General features: G+C 39.6%; 1 protein-coding gene across 2 annotated transcripts in view; it reads right to left on the minus strand.

The window, feature by feature from the left end:
- Nucleotides 1-923: 923 nt before the first annotated feature.
- Nucleotides 924-14,720, minus strand: part of MTMR8 (myotubularin related protein 8) — a 129,706-nt gene continuing 115,909 nt past the window's right edge. For both annotated transcript variants that reach the window (XM_074391870.1, XM_003940951.4), the window contains 2 exons: nt 10,212-10,338; nt 924-7,954 (listed from right to left, as the gene is read on the minus strand). In XM_074391870.1, the coding sequence (XP_074247971.1) occupies nt 7,412-7,954; nt 10,212-10,338 (670 nt within the window). In that variant the 3' untranslated portion in view covers nt 924-7,411. The remainder of the gene's footprint in view (nt 7,955-10,211; nt 10,339-14,720) is intronic.

Below are 14,720 nucleotides of genomic sequence, written 5' to 3' on the forward strand. Positions count from 1 at the left end.
TGCATGTAGATTTCTCTCTGCATAGAGAAATTTTGATGTCTTCTTTTTTGGTTCTTTATATTTAAAAAGTATTCTGTAATGAACAAAGATTATTGGTTAATTTAGCCTAATATATTACATTGTAATCTGATTGTATAAAGACAATATGTCAAGAGTAGGAAGGGGCTGAATGGAGTTGAAAAAGAAAGCATAAGAGCAAGAACTTGTCAGTGTAATCAGCAGCATAGAGGGTGAAAGTAGGAGGAGGCTGACTAATGCTTTTTGACTTTTTTATTACGTGCCAGGGACTTTACCAGGTAGTACTTTACATGTTAGCTCTCTTAACTTGCACAATGACCCCGTGTGGTAGGTACAATTATCATTCCCATTTTATAGATGAGATCTCTGAGGCTGAGAGAGAGAAAATGACTTGCCCAAAGCCACCAGACTAGCAGAACCAGGACTAGAACCCAGGTCTTTCTGTATTCCACTCACTGGAGGCCCTGATCATGTGGTCCCCAGAGAGGGAAGCTCTTTTGAGGCCTGGAGGAAATAACCCCCAAGTTCATGAGTGGGAATTCTTGCTGGGAGAGGAGGTGGCTGCGGCAGGAGAGAAGGCCCTGGAAGGGGAGGAAGAGCTTGGTCCCTGAACAGGTCTGTCCCCAATGTGAATAAACAAACTGGTATACTGTCAGCACTCTTTTATGAGTTAAGTTGGTGTCAGTCTTGCCCTCACAGCTGGTCAATGGCAGTGCTCTTAAGAACCAGATGCCCTGATACCTTTTTTATTTTATTTTAACATCAACAGAGAATATTTTAACCTATCTGCAGATTCTGTCTTTATAAGGTGGTTCATCTGTTGAGGCTAGGTCAGCATACCATTTTTGGAGGTATGCCATCTTTTCTTTTATTTGTAGCTAATACACAACAACTTCACACATGCAAAAGACTGAAGGTTTTTAATTTTGGACAAAAAACACTGTATCATCCAAACATTTACAAACTGTAACACAACTGCAGTAGAGGGCCAGTGAGCATCTGTGGCACTGGACAAAACAACTGGCAGTGAACATCTTCACTTGGTCATACATCCATACCTCAGTGGTGTGAAACGCTCAAGATAACATATGGTAGGGAATTAAAGTCAATCATTCACACTGTTGTACCTTGGCAAGTTCAGACTTGAGCTGCTGTGACAGTGTTAGTCTGCAAACCTGGAGCTAATAAAAAGGTTCTCAAAGAATCTATATAGTTCAATTCTGAATTATACATCAGTTGCATGTTCTTCATGCAGGTATGTGGGTGACATTAACATATTACAGATAACACTGGTCATATACTTGAATCTCACTTTTAAAGTTGCCTGATAATATATCCCAGAGAAAAGGCCAATTGCTTCACTTTGGTTTGTTATCTCTCGCTTGGCATGTCTCAAAGTTCTCATTAAACTTAGCTAGACAATATCAAAGTAAGAAGCTTTGCACTAATAGAGTTTCTAAATTCTCAGACAAATCGTCTTCATCTGAATGCCCAAATAATCTATGAGACCAGATCCTACTAAAGTTCGAGTAAACACACACACACACACACACACACACACACACACACACACACACACAGAGCTGTACCATGAACTATATTCTGAAAGGACTGAACTTGGTAGCTGTTCCTAAGCCAGAGGCATTGTCAAAGTAGAATATACAACATGGTGTGTTTCAGAAGCAGTATATGTGCTCTGCTTCTCACTGGCATTCACAAAATAAATCACCCTGTCTGCAAATGCAAGTGAAGTGGAGACTTGGAGGCACTGTATGTGAACTGGTATGGCCAAATGTATGTGAAGTGGGACCAGAGGACATGGGTCTTTGAACAGTGATTATCTATGACTTTGGTATATGTTTCTCACCTGACTGGTGAGAAATCCAGTGATGCTTCAGCACAAGAAGCAAAAAGAGGGCTAAGGACTGATCTGCCTCAGGGACACACTAAGGGAAGGGAATACCACCCATCAGCCTTAACTCTCTAAAAATAAAAGAAAACCCAGGACTACATATCATAACAGAGAAAAGTGTTGACAATGAAAATACAAAACTCATAGCATTCTTAAGGAAAGAGTTTCTACCAGTGTAAAAGACTTAAAAAGAAAATACATTACTCCCAGTACCACTTGGAAAAGAAGACTTTTGGACCTTATTATGAACAATTTAATCTCAAGGAGCACACAAAATTTTAAATAACTGGAATGCTGGTAATCATGAATAAGTATATACTCTTTTTTTTTTTTTTTTTTTTTTTTTTTGAGACGGAGTTTCGCTCTTGTTACCCAGGCTGGAGTGCAATGGCGCGATCTCGGCTCACCGCAACCTCCGCCTCCTGGGTTCAAGCAATTCTCCTGCCTCAGCCTCCTGAGTAGCTGGGATTACAGGCACGTGCCACCATGCCCAGTTAATTTTTTGTATTTTTAGTAGAGACGGGGTTTCACCCTGTTGACCAGGATGGTCTCGATCTCTCGACCTCGTGATCCACCCGCCTCGGCCTCCCAAAGTGCTGGGATTACAGGCTTGAGCCACCACGCCCGGCCCTATACTCTGTTTATTGAACTGGCCAGGTGTATTTCTTTCTTACTCTTTTCCCCTCACCTTTCCCACCTCCTTTGCTACAACTAGGATTCTGTAAGGGCTGGCGTAGGGCCCTCTAAAAAGTTAGAGTATGAAGCCATGAAAATGGTTGAAAGGTTAATAAAGTTTTGGAAGAGAAAAAGGCTTTTAAGTTATTACCCCCAATGCTTTAAAAAGCACCAAGGGACAGGGCACCAGACTTAACATGCCAACTTTTCAGTTCCTGCAAGACCCATGGATCTAAATGAGACAGCTGCTTTCAAAGCACACTTGTCTTTTGTGAAAACAAGTCACAAATCGCAGAGAATGTAACATGCTTTTACTTGCATTGACATGTAAAGGAGACCTGAGCTGCCAAGACTCATGACAATACTAGTACTTCCTATTTAAAAGTAAGGGAAAGACTGTCAGTCCCACAGCCAGGGAATCAGAGAAGACATGTTCTATTGGGCTTTAAAAGCAGATTTTCCTTTTCTTTTTTCTTTGGAAAAGTTTCTATGCCACCATCACATACTTTGAAATCACAACCACCTTTAAAAGGACAAGAAAACAGAAGTCGTTTATGACCTAACATCTTTCCCTCTGTCTGTTTGGTATTGCCTGACAGCCCAACCGTTTCTTCACAGTATATTAAAACAAAAACAAAAACAAAAACATAGGAATAACACATAAGGCTTAAGCCATGTCTTCTTGTTTGTTTTTAAATGTCTATATCAAAAAGCAGGTGTAGATTTGGCACTTAGAATAAAGCAACCAGATTTGGTTGGAGAATCTGCCTGTATCATACATAGAATTCTGGGAGTGAGAAGCCTGAAGATGGGGTAAAGATTTGGTTTAGATATCACTAAATTATACACATTGGGAATTAATAGAGAAAGTGAGAATTATCTTCCTAGGTATAAACTAATCTGGAGTATAGGAAACCCCTTTTGAGAGAGGTATTTTAACATAAAGTTCATTTACATTTCCCTAAACAATTGTTTAGAAAAAAGGACACTTAATAAAATACTCTCACAGAGAGATTTCTCAAAAGTATATCAAAACCTAATTAGCATCAAGAAAAGTTGGGTGTTTAATAAAAGCCAGTATGTAACAAAGATCTAACACGATCATCTTTAGTTATTAAACTTTTCTTTCTACTAAATTAAAACCCAACTTAAATAGTTACCAATTAGGTTTGAAAAGCACCTCTTAAAAAGATTTGGATTCCTTTTGGCTGGAAGTATTCTGAGAAAGGTCTCACTTCTAGTGAAGTGTGAGGGCTATCTCAGACAAAAGGTGTTTCATGCATGTTGGCAGGCAATGACAACTTACTTGCTGGTAATTGAACATAATTGCTAAGGCTACTTTCCAAAGATACATATGTCTAATATATACACCATAAGCTTTACATTCTTGTGGTTAGTTCTATATAGTTTCAGGTTTTCTTTCATAGAGCAAACCTTATTAGTGAATTTCTTCTTTAAAAAGTCAAAGTGTTAGCTGTTATTTAAGTTTGTTATTTAAGATTGTTTTATTACTGTGATAAATCTGTCATTTCATCAACTAAGCAAATAATTAATGAATTTTTAAAACAGTGGCCATGGTAGAATCTGAGTCTGGCCACAAGCATAGAAACAGAGCATGCCTCATGTTTAGAAAAGATAAGCAGTAACCCCAGGCCTGTGAAACTTGTGTAGAAAGCAGGCGGAGGTCAGATTAGTGGATGACAGTGGCAGGTGGTTAAATGCCTTCCAATTTAAGTAGAGCAGTCACATGAGAATGGAATTTCTGCTTGGGGAAATGGCAGGGTAGGACAGTGTGGGTAGGGAGTCATATTTCTTTTGCAGCATAGGTGTCATATCAGAGTATGAAGTGAAAGCCATTAATAGATAATCTTTTCTAGTACTCTTGCCAACTTACCTTCATAAGTCTCCTCACTATTGCTGGGCTCCTACCTACAGATAGCTACTCTGCTTTTACTAGTGTATAAATATCTAGATTCCATCTTTTCTTCTCTCACATTTTCAAATCCAACTGTAAAACCAAAAGGTGTTGGGTGTTGAGAATAAATAGGTGATTTTCACACAGTTTTTTTTTTTTTCTTAGTTCTGTATTTGTTATATGCAAGCAATAATGGGACATGTTGGAGAGTGAAAATATCTAAGACCAAACTAACTGACCTCACAGATTTTGAGGTCATGGCCTTAATTAACAAAATAATACAGTCTTGTAAAAATTTTGTTTTCATTTTTGGAAATACCAGGGTTGTGGTTTACCACTTCTCAGTTTAGAAATATATTGAAAAGCCTTTCCTTTCACTATTATTTTGTTTTTGATCTAAGAAATAAGGTTAGGTACTATGTACTGTCCTTGTACAGATCTTTAGAAATAAATCAAGAGTTAGTTTTTTATAGAATTTGCGAAAACTACTGTCTTACCATTTACCTTTTTACTTTCTTCCCTGAAAACTCAACACACTCTATCTAGAACATCATGCTAATTAATGGACTGCAAAATACAGATTGAGATATGGGAGAAAGATGTGGGAACAAGTTCCAGAATGGCTCACTGGTGGCAGATTGGTACTGTCATCCTTTTTGGCAACTTCCTTCACAAAGCCAGAATTACATGTAACCTCCAGATCAAAATGGTGTGTACAGACCACATGTTTTCTTCCAAAAGAAGTCAAATGATGATTTAGTTTATATAAGGTAAGGACTAAATCATGGAAAGAGGAGGACCAGAGAGATACAAAAGGAAATCATCTTCGTGCTTTAAAATTATAGGATCAAGGCAGCTATCAAAAAGATGTAAGTAATATATGGCCCTTATTTATTTACTTATTTATTTATTTATTTTTGAGATGGAGTTTCGCTCTTGTTACCCAGGCTGGAGTGCAATGGCACGATCTCGGCTCACTGCAACCTCCGCCTCCTGGGCTCAGGCAATTCTCCTGCCTCAACCTCCTGAGTAGCTGAGATTACAGGCACGCGCCACCATGCCCAGCTAATTTTTTGTATTTTAAGTAGAGACGGGGTTTCACCGTGTTGACCAGGATGGTCTCGATCTCCTGACCTCGTGATCCACCCGCCTCAGCCTCCCAAAGTGCTGGGATTACAGGCTTGAGCCACCGCGCCCGGCTGGCCCTTATTTATTAATGGGTAAGTTCCAAATAAATTAAGAGTTCTTTAAAAACAAAGAATTAAAACAGTTACCAAGAGGAAATTAACAGAAAAATGACTTCATTTATATATTAAAAAAAGACAACCAAATGATTTAGAGTTCTTCCACTAAAGAGGTTTTTGTGGGTACATAGTTTATCTAGGGACAAGAAATCAAGGAGCTATCCTGGTATTCCTCTCCTACACATAAATTAAACCCTTAAAAAGTACCTCTTTTCTTTTAAAGAAAAGCACCTAATTCTTTAGAGATTTTTTTGAAGGAAAGCACCTAAATCCTCTAGAGATTTCTATGTGCACAACTGGGTGTGAAAATCAAGAGATGCCTCTTTAAGTCATTTAATTTTTTAGCTTAAGCGAAATATAGAGTATTTGGAAAAGACATTTTGGTTGAGGACCTGGATTCTGTTGGCATTAAGAGTTCTGGAATTGCTGAGAATATACAGAGCATGATCCAAACTGACCAAGGCCTATCCTACTCTCAGTATGTGGAAGTAGCAAAATCATGACTAAATAGCCAATAGGAAAGATGAAAAACCCATCAAGTATATCAAGCCCTAGGAGAAAACCTGATGTTTAAATAAAAATACATCCCTTTCCCCAGTAGTATCTGTATATGCTATCAGAATGGACTTTATTCAAAAGTGTACATTAGCACAAGGTGATAAACCTACCAGATTTAAAAGTAGAGCCAATTGTGTCTAAAAAATCCACAAATCTCATGTAATATCTAGATAAGGAAAACCATTTGTCTTCATAAAAAGATGCAAAAAGGGATGTATTTTGCAAAAACCCAGAGAGGCACATAGCCCATGTCTCAGTCTGAGTCTGAAGCACCGAGATTTTCAATTACTTCCTGAACTGATGCTGACAATGCTATTAATCAATGTTATTAACTCAAATCTCATTAATTTGAAGTTTATAATTTCAGACTGTAGTGGATTCAAGTTTACCTATGAGCCATCTATGAAAAAGGGAATTGGCTAAGTATTATAACAAGACCTAGCTGGGGTGTGGGTTGGAGAGACCAAGTGTCGTAACTTAAGAAAACTTTCCTTACATGTTTCAAACCACCAAACACCCATGCACTCATGCTAACAATTAAGCATCACTTTGATTTCTTTCTCAGAGAAATATTGTATGTCTCCATTGGCAATAATGTTAGCTAACATCTCATGACTAAGAATACCTGAAAGTAAAATTTTCTTTTAATATATTCTGCAATTTAGTTACCTGGTGTATACCATCTCTCCATCCCCTCAAATGGGTCGTTATTGACCACTGTGACAATACTTCCATTCACTCTCACATTACATCAGTGAGGGTAGAAAATAGGGAAGGTCAATCATTAAGAAAAACAGATAGTAGAACCAGCTTAATACATGTCTCAGCTGAGAGGCAACATTTCTATAGTTAAATCCCATTTTAGAACAATAACATATTCTTTGCCTTGGCTATACTCTGTACTGCTTAATATGAACATATTGGTCACTTAATCAGTAAAGTAATTTCCTTCTAGACTCTTCAATGGGAAGAGGGGTGCCCTGGCCTCACCCACTTAAACAAATTGGAAAAGTAGCAGAGCCCTCTCTGGGCAATAATCATTGTAGCTGCTATAGGTGTACCTAGCATGGAAGCAGATGAGTAACTAATTCACTGCTGCTTGGAGTAGTCTGCTTCATTGGTGCTGGCCTTGGAGATGCCTATGTCTCCCAAGATGCCCATGTCCCCAGGGAAACCCAGGTCTCCAGATAAACCCCTGGCCTCAGAAATACCCATGTTTCCAGAGATACCCGTGGCCTCAGAGATGTCCATGGCCCCAGAGATTCCTAAGTCTCTGGAGAACTCTGTACTCTCAGAGGTACTCATGTCTCCAGAGATGCCCCTGGCCTCAGAGATGCCTGTGTCTCCAGAGATGCCCACATCCTCAGAGATATTTATGGCCCTAAGGCTACCCACAATCCCACAACAGTCATGGTGGAGGTCTGGACACTGGCTTTTTACTTGATCCATCTGAGCTCGGAGGCCTCCTTCCCTGGAGAGGGTGCCATTCTCCATCAAGGTATTCAGGTCTCCATCAATACCCATAAAGCCAAGAGGATTGGTCAAAGGACTTCCCAGATGTTGGGATAATAAGTTTCCTAATTGAGAGCAGGTACAGATCTCTTCTGGTGGCTCATCACGGGCTTTTAGTTTCTGCCTCAGGAGCAAAAAAGGGTTGAGAAGAATTAGAAACAGGAGGAAAAACCAGGCAAACATCACCTTGACCTGCAGGGATCCTACTGCTGTGACTTATAATGGTAGCAAATGGCCTTTTGCTCACCTCCTCCCCCACAACATCTTTCCCTCATCACATGCCATAGTACTTTAGAAGCCCTACCATTGAAGAATCTCAAAGGTCTTATATCTATAAAAGTCCTCTTTTCTGATAAGTGCAATTTTGTTCATGGGGAGAGGGCAAGGGAATAGATCACTAATATTTATTTAATACCTCCATGTGCTGGGAACTTTACATACAGCATTTCCCTTCATCCTTATAATAAACCTAGTTTAGGTATTAGCTATATTTACAGATGAAGAAACTGAGGCTCAGAGAATTTAAGTAAGTCACCCACATTCATACATGCAGAAAGTGAAGAACTAGGATCTGATCCTACATCTGCCTAATGCCAAAGTCTATGACCTGTCGCCTATCTCATGCTACCTCTAATAGACATTTTCACTTTCTGAGATAATATAATGATTCACTGATACTTTACAACAGTGATTCTTTGTGGTCATAAGGCCCCATTGAAAACCCGATGAAAATTACGGACCTTCTCTTCAGAAAAATGCATACATCAGTGAGGGTAGAAGGCATACATTTTTCTGAAGGTGGTGGGGGGAGTCTTTTAAACTTTTCATTTTGTACCTTATTGTATTCTGTATTTTCTAACTTTATATCTATATTGCCTTTTTAAAAAAAAGTCAACAGGGTTATCTGGATGATATTATAAGCCATTTTTGTTTTTCTTCTCTGCATTAAAAAAAGAAAATTAATAACACATATATAAATGCACATACACACTTCAAAAGGAAGTCTTTCCAGAGTGATCTAAGTCTATGTGAAATGTATCTGATTCTTTCTCAGGAGTCAGTCAGGGATAAGTGAGAGGGCTGGGTCTAGAATAGGGGACCTTCCCTGAGGGCCTTGTGGAAGAATCTGCTAGTAGCTAAAAGAGAAGCCATAAGAAGAAGTTTACCTACTTCATCTAATCTACTTAGGGCTGGGCCTTCCTGGGTTGCATGTTTTCTATGATTTTAAGTTATGCTTTAGCTCCCCCTCCGGTTCCCACACACCTTTTTTTTTTTTTTTTTTTTTTTGAGATGGAGTTTCGCTCTTGTTACCCAGGCTGGAGTGCAATGGCGTGATCTCGGCTCACCGCAACCTCCGCCTCCTGGGTTCAGGCAATTCTCCTGCCTCAGCCTCCTGAGTAGCTGGGATTACAGGCACACACCACCATGCCCAGCTATTTTTTTTGTATTTTTAGTAGAGACGGGGTTTCACCATGTTGACCAAGATGGTCTCGATCTCTTGACCTTGTGATCCACCCGCCTCGGCCTCCCAAAGTGCTGGGATTACAGACTTGAGCCACCGCGCCCGGCCAACACCTTTTTTTTTTTTTTTTTTTTTTAAATGGAACCAAGTAACTGGCTATTGCCTCCCAATAGGACATTAAAATGTTTGGGATCTGATGTAATTACAACACATTTATTTTCATAATAAAATGACATTTGTTTACGTACAGGGAGCAGGAAAGCTACGCCTTATTTGGCTTAAAGTGGGTTCACACCCAGTTCCTGAATAGCACACCATTTCCAATAATTCTTTTATAAGAGATACCCTTTCCCTGTCCTTCAAACAAACCCTTAGGGATCCCTACATTTCATAAGCAGCTCAGTTTATGAAATTAACAAGAAATACTTTTTGACTTCTGTAACCTGTAATTAAAAAACAAGTGTCCAACACGGTCACTCAATAAGCAGAGTTTGCAGTTTACATGGGACGGAAATAAAAATCTTCTTTTATAAGATTTTTCTAATTGGAAGACAGCAATTGCACTGTTCTTATCAGCATACCTAAGATATTATACTTATTCTCTTGATGGATAACAAATGCTATGTGATTTCTCTGTCATTCCTTCTTGTTCCTGCTAATCATTCCATCCAGATCCAAAAAGAGATAAGGGAACAAATTCACTTGTTTTTTTCTAGTTAAGTGACATATTTACCACATTTTGGGAAGTAACAAAAGGAATTATGCACAAAGCTTTGTAGACATGGGTCACATGGAAAGCCAAAGAGTATAGAAAAGCCAGCCAGCCAGCTTTCTACAAGTATTAACTCAAGTCCAAGCAGGCTGGACCTACCCGGACGGGGCAAGAGTATCTCTCTTTGGGAGTTTTCTCCTCACCTTTTCTAGTTCATGCACATCTGTCTCCAGCATTGCTCTCTGTTTCTTAATTTCCAGGAGGCTCTCTAGCATACTCTGCTTGGGCTGCAGCCCTTTGTCAAAGCGGTTATACATCCCACACCAGAACCTCAAATAGACAACAAGGGGAGGGGGGGGAAAGTGGGTTAGTTTTGCTGGAGTAATTGATTACCAATTTTTTCCCTGTGCCAAGAAAACATTAGCCTAGTAGGTGGGAAGATCTCAAGAATACTGTAATGTGATAGCATTAAAAAGATTAGACATGCTCGTAATTGGAAAGAGTAAAGATACCAGCAAAAAATCTCAGCTGAAGGAGACATTTTAGACTTGAGCAAACTTGAGGTTCTTTTAAACAATCAAATTAAGCTTTTACTTTGAGACAATTAAAAATTCACATATAGTTTTATGAAATAATAAGAAAGAGAAGTGACATCAGCAAGATGGCAGAATAGGAAGCCCTGGACCCTCCTTCCCCCAATGGATACACTGATTTAATTGCAGCAGAAGGATCAATTCCCTTTATGAGAAACCCAGCAACACATAGAGAGGCTCCTGCACCCTGGATGAGTATGAAACCAGCCAGATTGTAAACAAAACATCTGTAGAAAAAGCAGAACATCCATTCATGATAATCCCAACTCCCAGCACAGTTCCATAGGATCAGGAGGAAACCCCCAGTCCCACCTTCTACCTCAGAATGGGAAAAGTCGGGCTGCACATATAATACCCCAACTTCTCCAGGCGCCACTTGAAAGACTGGCTTCTTTCTCACCTATTTCAGAGTTGAAATGATCTGGTATGTCATAGTATCCTGAGGGCTACAGAGAAAAAAATGGCAATTTCAACACCATGCTGGCATGCACCACAGCTCCTGTATCTGGCTTAACACAGAGTAGGAAAAAAATCCCAGTTCCCAGCTTCTCCCTGGGAAGGAAAAGGGTTGGAACATGCACCCAGCATTCTAAATTCTCCAGGAGCTACCAAGAGAATGGCTTTTGTGCCACCCGTCTAGGAGCATTGATGAGACTGGACAAACTCTGGATGCCTGGGGGCGACTAATAACAAAGAAAGCAGTTTAAACTAGCAAAGTGGTTTAAAAAGCCCATAGAAGCTCTGGGTTGGTTGGCTGATGAATGTCTTCTCCTGTAAAAGGCCTATCCATATGACTGAGAGAGGTAGTGGATTCTTATGATGTGCAGAAAAAGGGTAACAAAATCCAAATGAAGAAACAAGTTAAAACTCCAGAAACTGACTCTAATGAAGTGAAAATATATAGATTACCTGACAAACAATTCAAAATATACACCATGGAAAAGCTCAACAAATCAAGAGAACAATCCATGAACAAAAAGAAAATTTCAACAAAGAGACAGAAAATTTAAAAGAATAGGCAGATGTCTTAAAGCTAAAGAATATAGTAACTGAAATAAAAAATCCAATAGAATAGCTGAGTGACAGACTAGAGCAAGCAGAAGAAATAATAAGCAGACTCAAACACAGATTGTCATTATCCAGTCAGAAGGTACAAAGAAAAGAATAAAAAGCTAAAATAGCTTAAATAAATTATGGGACACCATTAATTAGCAGACCAATACATGCATTATGGGAGTCCCAATAGAAGACAGGAAGGACTAGAAATCTTATTTAAAGAAATAATGACTGAAAACTCCCTAAATCTGAGAAAGGAAATGGACATCCAGATCTAGGAAGCTGAAATGACCCAATAGGATGAATCCAAAGAAATCCACACTAAGACACATGATAATCAAATTGTCAAAAGTCAAAGACAGAGAATATTTTGAGCACCCAGATTCATAAAGCAAGTTCTTAGAGACCTACAAAGAGAATTAGACTCCCACACAATAATAGTGGGAGATTTTAACACCCTACTCATGTTGTTGTCAAGATAAAAAAGACAGAAAATTAACAAGGATATCCAGGACTTGAACTCAGACCTGGACCAAGCGAACCTAACATACATCTACAGAACTCTCCACTCCAAATCAACAGAATATACATTCTTTTCAGCATCATATCATACTTATTCTAAAATTGACCACATACAACAGAATATACATTCTTTTCAGCATCATATCATACTTATTCTAAAATTGACCACATAGGTAGGGATCCAAGATGGCCAAATAGGAAGAGCTCTGGAGTGCAGTTCCCAGCAGGAACAACACAGAGGGTGAGTGCCCACTGCATTTCCAAACAAATTTTCACTGCCCACAGACCAGGAGATTCCTGGGTCAAAAAGTGCCACGAGTTTTCAGCATGGTGGTTTCAGCTGGTGCTGGCTTGGTGCACAGAAACTCACACAAATCTGGGCAGCCATTTCAACTGGTGCCTGGAATGCTTAGGAGACAGAGCAGCCCATTCAACTGAAAGGGGTGGACAGAGACAGGGAGCCAGGTGATCTGGCTTGGTGGGTGCCACCCCCATAAAACAGGCAATCTGAAACAGTCTGGATTGAGAATTTCACAGAAAGCACAGCTGCACCTAGGATGGTCCAGCTCAGTGGGGGGAAGGGCATCCCCCACTACTGAGGCAGTCTGCCACTACTGAGGCAGTTCACACAGCAGCTGGGCAGAGCCTACAGCAGCTCAGCAATGACTCTGCTGGCAGAATGTGAGTAGACTACTCCATGTGGGGCACGGCATCTATGAAAAAAGGCAGCAACATGACAGAAACTTATAAATAAAGCTGACCTTCCTAGGAAAGTGCAGTTGGGAAAAGAGGTGGCTATGAGTTCTGCTGCAGCAGACTTAAAAGTACCTGCCCAGCATCTCTGCACGGAACAATGGAGCTCCCAGCACCGCACTTGAGCTCCTATAAGGGACAGACTGTCTCCTCAAGCACCTCCTCAACCCCCATATACCCAAAGAGACATCTCATAAAGGAGAGCTCAGGCCGACATCTGGCAGGTACCCTTCTGGGAAGAATATAACAGAAGAAGAAACTGGCAGCAACCCTTACTGTCCTGCAGCCCCATCTCACATGCAAGGACACACATAGGCTCAAAATAAAGGAAGGGATGGAGGAAGATTTATCAAGCAATTGGAGAGCAAAAACAGCAGGAGTTGCAATCCTAGTCTCTGATACAATGGACTTTAAACCAACAAAGATGAAAAGAGACAAAGAAGGGCATTACATAATGGTAAAAGAATCAATGCATCAAGAAGAGCTCATGATCCTAAATATATATACACCCAATACAGGAGCACCCAGGTACATAAGGCAAGTTCTTAATGACCTACAAAGAGATTTAGACTCCCAGACAATAATAGTGGGAGACTTTAACACTACACTGTAAATATTGGACAGATCAACGAGACAGAAAATTAACAAGGATATCCAGGACTTGAACTTAGATCTGGACCAAGTGGACCTAATAGACATCTACAGAACTCTCCACCCCAAATCCATAGAATATACATTCTTCTCAGCACTGCATTGCACCTACTCTAAAACTGACCACATAATCAGAAGAAAATTACTCCTCAGCAAATGCAAAAGAACAGAAATCATAACAAACAGTCTCTCAGACCACAGTGCAATCAAATTACAACTTAGAATTCAGAAATTAACTCAGAACCATGCAGCTTCATGGAAACTGAACACTGGCTCCTGAATGTCAACTGGATAAACAATGAAATGAAAGCAGAAATGAAGATGTTCTTTAAAACCAATGAGAATGAAGACACAACATACCTGAACCTCTGAGACAAATTTAAAGCAGTGCCTAGAGGGAAATTTATAGCAATAAATGCCCACACGAGAAGTGAAGGAAGATCTAAAATCGACACCATATCATCAAAATTGAAAGAGCTAGAGGAGCAAGATTAAAAAAACTCAAAAGCTAGCAGAAGACAAGAAATCACTAAGATCAGAGCAGAAATGAAGGAACAGAGACACACACAAAAAATCCTTCAAAAAATCAATAATTCCAGGAGCTATTTTTTTTTGAAAAGATCAACAAACTAGACAGACTGCTAGCCAGATTAATAAAAAAGAAAAGGGAGACGAATCAAATAGATGCAATAAAAAATGATAAAAGGGACATCATCACTGATTCCACAGAAATACAAACTACAATCAGAGATTACTAAAAACATCTCATGCAGATAAACCAGTAAACCTGGAAGAAATGGATAAATTCCTGGACACTTGCACCCTCCCAAACCAGGAAGAAGTTGAAACCATGAGTAGACCAATAACAAGGGTTGAAGTTGAGGCAGCAATTAATAGCCCACCAACCAAAAAAAGTCCAGGTCCAGATGATTTCACAGCTGAATTCTACCAGACTGGAAGAATTCTACCACCTCTTCTATAAAGAAGAGGTGGTATCATTCCTTCTGAAACTATTCCAAACAATACAAAAAGAAGGGATCCTTCCAAAATCATTTTATGAGATCAGCATCATACTAATACCAAAACCTGGCAGAGACTCAACAAAAAAAGAAAACTTCAGGCCAATATCCACTATGA

The sequence above is a fragment of the Saimiri boliviensis genome, chromosome X (assembly GCF_048565385.1).
Source record: "Saimiri boliviensis isolate mSaiBol1 chromosome X, mSaiBol1.pri, whole genome shotgun sequence".
Classification (NCBI taxonomy): Eukaryota; Metazoa; Chordata; class Mammalia; order Primates; family Cebidae; genus Saimiri; species Saimiri boliviensis.